Here is a 5,502-nt window from a genome sequence, read left to right as displayed (position 1 = left end):
GGGGGCAGGGGGAAAGGGGTGGCCTGGCAGGAAACAGGACGAGGAAGACGGGCAGGGGAACCGCGGCGGATGCTCTCGCCGAAGTCCCCCGAGATGGAAAGCCATCTGGAATGTGTACGTGTCTGTGTTTTCCCTGGGCACAGTCTTACTGAAGGAGCATGTCCTGTCTTCGCAGGGGCCGTGGCCTCCATGTTCTGGGTGGACGCTGAGTTGGGCAGCGATATTTATCTCGATGGTAAGTTATGGAGAACGAACCTTCTGTTTTTCAGGTCAAGCCCCTGCTTGCTGACTGGCACACTGTCATGTCGGCTCTGGGCCTTGTGCTCTGTGAGGTGGTTTTGTGTAGGCCTCCCCGGCACACTCAGGCCCAGGCTGAGCAAGTTAGCACACCTGCACCTCTGACCCCAGGAGCCCGTGCTGAGATGTGCGCACAAGCAGCATAAGGCTGTGGCCAGAGATGAGGAGGCTCCCATTCCTGTGTTCATTAACACGCAGTTCACGGACATTTCTTACACACTGATTTCTACAGACATGTGCCACATTGGCACGTGAATGAAACCACACTCTCTAAAAACAACTTCTTTTATATAAAAACCTCACTATAGGTGAAACTGCGCTACTACGTATTTATATGACATTTGTAATACTTAGCCTTGTACACTGTGTGAGGTCCTGGGTCCGACGTGCAGTCAGGGTCGCTCTGCGCAGCACGGCGGTCTCGCTGCCTGGTCGGTCTGTCTGTACGTCTGAAGTTTACTTTCTAAGGCAGTGGTTCTCAACTTTCCCAATGCTGCGACCCTTTCATACAGTTCCTCGTGGTGGTGACCCCCAACCAAAAAATTATTTTCGTTGCTACGTCATCACTGTTCAAGGTCAGCAGTTCAAAACCACCACCTGCTTCTTGGGAGAAAGACGAGGCTCTACTCCCATAAAGAGTTACAGTCTGGGAAACCCACAGGGACTGTTCTGCCCTGGAGGATCTGACAAGTCAGAATCAGCTCCTTAGCAGTGAGCGTCCTTGCTTATTTTAAATCCCCCCAACTGGGCAGCTCACAGACCTTTGAAAGACACTGACGTGTTAGTGCAATCGAGTCAAACCATGGTGTGGGCCAGCCAGAGAGAAACCAAAGAATTACAAGTCCCGCTTATCACCGGGGCGAGTGCTCGTTCCAGCGCCACCTTCCCAGAAAAGTGATTCAGTGTGTATTCCTTTGTAGGAATCGTGAGTGTGGTGGATTCGAAGTACGGCTTAAAGGTAAGTGGCCGGCTGACTGAACGGCGGGCCCTGCTGCAATGGGCCGATGGGGTTGGTCTCTTGGCTGCGTGGGATTGTCCTCCACAAAAGGCATTTCTCAAAATGTGCCCTGCACAGTTGATGACAGTGATGGGTGTTTTAAACGCCCCCTCGGTGTGGTTTCTTAATGGATATCGCTCTGTAGCTCGGGCTTGATGAAGACGTGCGGTTTGGAATATGATACTATTCTGTGACAAGCATTGAGGTGGGGGGGGGGTGTCAGGGTCCAGTTGGGGTGTTTGTGAGCAAGCCCACCCCAGAGAAGTTCTCCTGCCTGACAGACCCTTAAGCCTGAAAAAGCACAGGGGGGTGGGTGTTCCTTGTTCAACCATCCCCAGGTGCAATGGGGTTTTAAAAAACTACCACTGGGCTTGGAAGAAGTTGAGATTCACCTGGGAGAGTGAGGGGGCAGAGGCGGCTTGCGTTTTGGGTGAACGGTTTGTCTGTGTGGGAATATATTTTTGCGGGAAATGCCCCTGTGACCACCAGTCCCCCCGATGCACTTACCATGGGCTCGCTTTGTCAGAGGTGCCGGGTGAGGGTTTCAGAGCTCATGAAATCTGAAAGGATCTGTGTCATCTCCACTTCCCAAGGTAAAGGCCACTGAGGCCGGAAGCAGATGAGATACCCGCTCCTGCCCCTGCCTGGACCCAGGAGTAGGGAGGGCCTAGAGGAATGATTTCTTAGAAATTTAAATTTAATACTTAAAAAAAATCTAGTCAGTTTTGCAGCCTATCCCACAATAAATTGAACGTTGAACTTACTTTATGTGTGAGTCTGGGTGGACTAGAGAAACAAATCCAGAGGCACTCGTGTGCATAGGAAAGTGCTTTATGTAAAGAGCAATTGTACAGTAAGAACACATCCCAGCCCAATCCAGACCAAGTCCATAAGCCCAGTATTAGCCCATCTGTCCAGTACCAGTCTGTAAGTTCCTCTTCAGACGCAATGATGCCAAGTGCAGGAAGATCACAGGCCAGTGGGTGGAAAGTCTTGTGGATCCATTGGTGGTGGAAGCATCTCAGTGCTGGTGTGGGTCTCCACATGGGCTCCTCCAGCTCCAGAGCTCTGGCTGCCATTTGCAAGCTCTATGTGGCTTGTCAACAGGAATGTCTCACAGGGAGTTTGTCTGGAAGGGAGTGTGTGTCCCATCTCCAGCGAGCTGTTTATCTCCTTAGTGCCTCCAAATGAGGTCACCAATCTGCAACCTGATTGACAGGCTAAACTCCACCCCTTCACTCTTAATAGTCTCAAGTTGACAACAGATTATGTAACTACCACACTTTCTCTGAAGTGGGCTTTCTGTGACCCCTTCTTCCATGTCTTGAAAGAAATGATTCTCTGGAAGATAATCGGGTTTTCCAAATAAGCCCCCATCACGAACCCTTCAAGTTCCTCAGGGATAAGCCCACAGAGATCAAGGGGCCCAACTCAGCATCCCTGCTGGACAGGGTGGAATGAATTGCCCCAGGGGGTTCCAAAGCTGCACCTTGGAAGCGGACAGCCTCACCGTTCTCCCAGTAGCTGGTGGTTTCTGACGGTCCCACTTAACCCACTGCACCACTAGGGCTCCTCCCCCAGGGCTAACCTAGCCAACCCCAACGTCCCTCCCTGCCATCGTTCTGACACACGGCAACCCTAGCCGACAGGGTGGAGCTGCCCTGTGGGTTTGCAGGCCTGTCACTCTTAGGGAGCAGAAAGCCCCGTCTTCCTCCTGAGCTGTGGCTGCTGGTTTCGAACTGCTGACCTAGTAGTTAGCAGCTCACCACGTCACCACTACACCAGTCAGGAAAGCGATTCCTTTTTAGGTTTTTAAGTCCAAATTTATTAATAGTCTTAGGAATCAAAGAATTAAGAACTGTTTTTGGAAACCATGACTCTTCTAGTTAGCTGTATATGGGGGTAGCCATTAAAAGTCATATTCTGACAGTTAATGATGGGCACATTTGCATCCGATTATGTAATTGCATTGCTCCTTGCCTGTGAGAGGGGGGGTTGTCTTATAGCTTTATTTGCCAGACCCCAAGTCAGGCTCCCTAGTAGCCCTTGTCTTTGATGGTTGATAGGATGAACTTGATAGCCACATCTGAGTGCTGAGAGAGGAGTTCAGCCAAATCCATTACCAGTGGGAAGGCGGCTGAAAACGAAACCCACAGCACGCCACAGCTACATTCCGGAGAATGCAGACACAGGACGCGTTTAAGCCTGCACTGCGATCGGACCTCTGACGTTATAAAATCAATATCCCGACGCCTGACTGACAGACTGTCAGGATAATGGGAACTTTAGATTTTCCGAGTCGGATGCCAGATAAATAACATTTCCTTTATATCAAGAATTTGCTCCCTTGTCCAATTGCTCAGGTTGCCAAGCTTGACCCCGGGCGCTGGCTGGTACCCCGGAGCCTTCGGAGGCAGTACAAGCCTCAACGCTTGGATAATGGGCAGCAATTTCCAGGGTCACACTCCAGAGAGCCGGCCATCACTAGCTGAGCCGAGGAATGGCACGCCACAGCCGGCCGGCCAAATTGAAACTGAAGGAGTCATTGATATCACGGGCGATCACTCTAATGGGATTGTCACCCACCGATCTGAAATATTCATTTTTTAATCACGGGCTAAGAATTGGACACCTTACAATGACAGCTCTCTGGACGGGGGGCTTGACAGCCGGCCCCCGCCACGGCTCCCTGCCGGTCGGCGAAGGTGACAGCGCCCCGCACAGAGAGCGACAAAGGAAAGGTCGAGTCAGGGGTTGCCTTGCGATCCCTCCTCGGGTCTCGCACAATCTGTTGAGACAATTCCGTCAAGAGCCGTCCGCCCTGGAGAGGGTCAGAAAGAGAAATAGACTGACATCGTGCGATCATTTTTGTGAGTGAAGAGTCATCTGCGATGTGTAACCAGTCTGCCTCAGGGACAGAGCTGCTGCTGTTGAAAAATGCCACCCGACACCTGGGACACTGGCTACCCTCCCCGCCGGGCTCTTGCCTGGACAGGGAGCTTGACGGATCCGTGTGGTTCCCCTGGACGAGCTCGCTGCTCTGTGTCTGCCAAGGAGGGCGCCCTGGACCCCAACCTGGAGCCGCACCTGTGTTTCCTCAGGCCAAGTAGGGAGGTGAACCTGAACTTCCTGGAGTCCTCCTTCCATTTGTCTTTTTGACCCTTGTAAGCCAAAGGCCCCATCTCCAAGCCCAGGTGGGGAATGCTGTTTAAGGAGACAGGTATAATCTGAAACATTTCCCCAGGCTTTTCCACCGCGCTCTCCAGGTGTCTGGCAGGGAAAGGTGAGGCTGTCTCCTTCCCGTCAAGGTGGATGGCAGAGATGGGGACCTTTTCTCTGCCAAGGGCCACTTGGATATTTGTAGCATCATTCACCAGCCACACGGACTTCCCAGCTGAACCATTGGCCCGCTGTGTGTGGTCACACATTAACTAGCTCACCCCTAACGTGATGGGAGCCGTTTCTCTCTGGGGACGTGTGGGGTGTCGGCTTGTATGGATGATTTCGAGGCCCTGACACGACCTGAAGAAGGAGCCCTGGTGGCGTCGTGGTTACATGCTGGGCTGCTAACCTCAGAGACAGCAGTTCAACACCAGCAGCTGCTCCTCGGGAGAAAGACGAAGTTCCCGACTCCCATGACACTGCCCCACGGGGCAGTTCTTCCCTGCCCTGTAGGGTCCCTGTGAGTCAGAACGGACTCGATGGCCGTGCGTTTGTTGTGTGTGTATATGTTCCTCACCCGATTTAGTCTCGGGCCCCAGGGAGCTGTCCTCTGTCCTGTGAGTTGGCACCGACTCAGTGGCGGTGGGTTCATGGGGGGCCACCCAGGACAATTTCAGCTGACACATAGGGAGCATCAGGCACTAAGGGTCTGTGGTGGCAGGGACACCCCTCCTCACCAGCTCGGGATGGGCAGCGAGAATGACATTGGCATCTGGTCCTGGGAGGGGGGGGGCAGCCACGTCCTCTCTCTCCCCGCTCTTCCCACCATTCAAACCCACGACCCTTGCTGCTTCCCTGGTACAGTGACCACGTGGGACCCCTGACCTACTGGTTATGGGGCCCACTAGGGACACCAGGCTACAAGTGAGGATCAGGAAGGGCTCGGAGCACAGTTCTTTCATCAGGATGGCCCTTTCTCCTAGGCCCTCCTCTGCGTGGCTGCTGCCCTGCGAGGGCACGTGTTGTCAAAGCTCCTCATCTCTGCT

At 53.1% G+C, this 5,502-nt stretch overlaps 1 protein-coding gene across 2 annotated transcripts in view; it reads left to right on the top strand.

The window, feature by feature from the left end:
- The window catches only part of CBWD1 (COBW domain containing 1), a 29,815-nt gene that overhangs the window by 11,752 nt on the left and 12,561 nt on the right, over positions 1 to 5,502 (top strand). For both annotated transcript variants that reach the window (XM_004714544.3, XM_045289241.1), the window contains 2 exons: positions 176 to 235; positions 1,218 to 1,255. In XM_004714544.3, coding sequence (XP_004714601.2) covers positions 176 to 235; positions 1,218 to 1,255 — 98 coding nt within the window. The remainder of the gene's footprint in view (positions 1 to 175; positions 236 to 1,217; positions 1,256 to 5,502) is intronic.

This window comes from Echinops telfairi, unplaced genomic scaffold (assembly GCF_000313985.2).
Source record: "Echinops telfairi isolate 266 unplaced genomic scaffold, ASM31398v2 ScPeMD7_25;HRSCAF=90, whole genome shotgun sequence".
Taxonomy (NCBI): domain Eukaryota; kingdom Metazoa; phylum Chordata; class Mammalia; order Afrosoricida; family Tenrecidae; genus Echinops; species Echinops telfairi.
The sequence above is the reverse complement of the archived record's forward strand: the minus strand, read 5'-3'. Positions and strand labels throughout refer to the sequence as shown.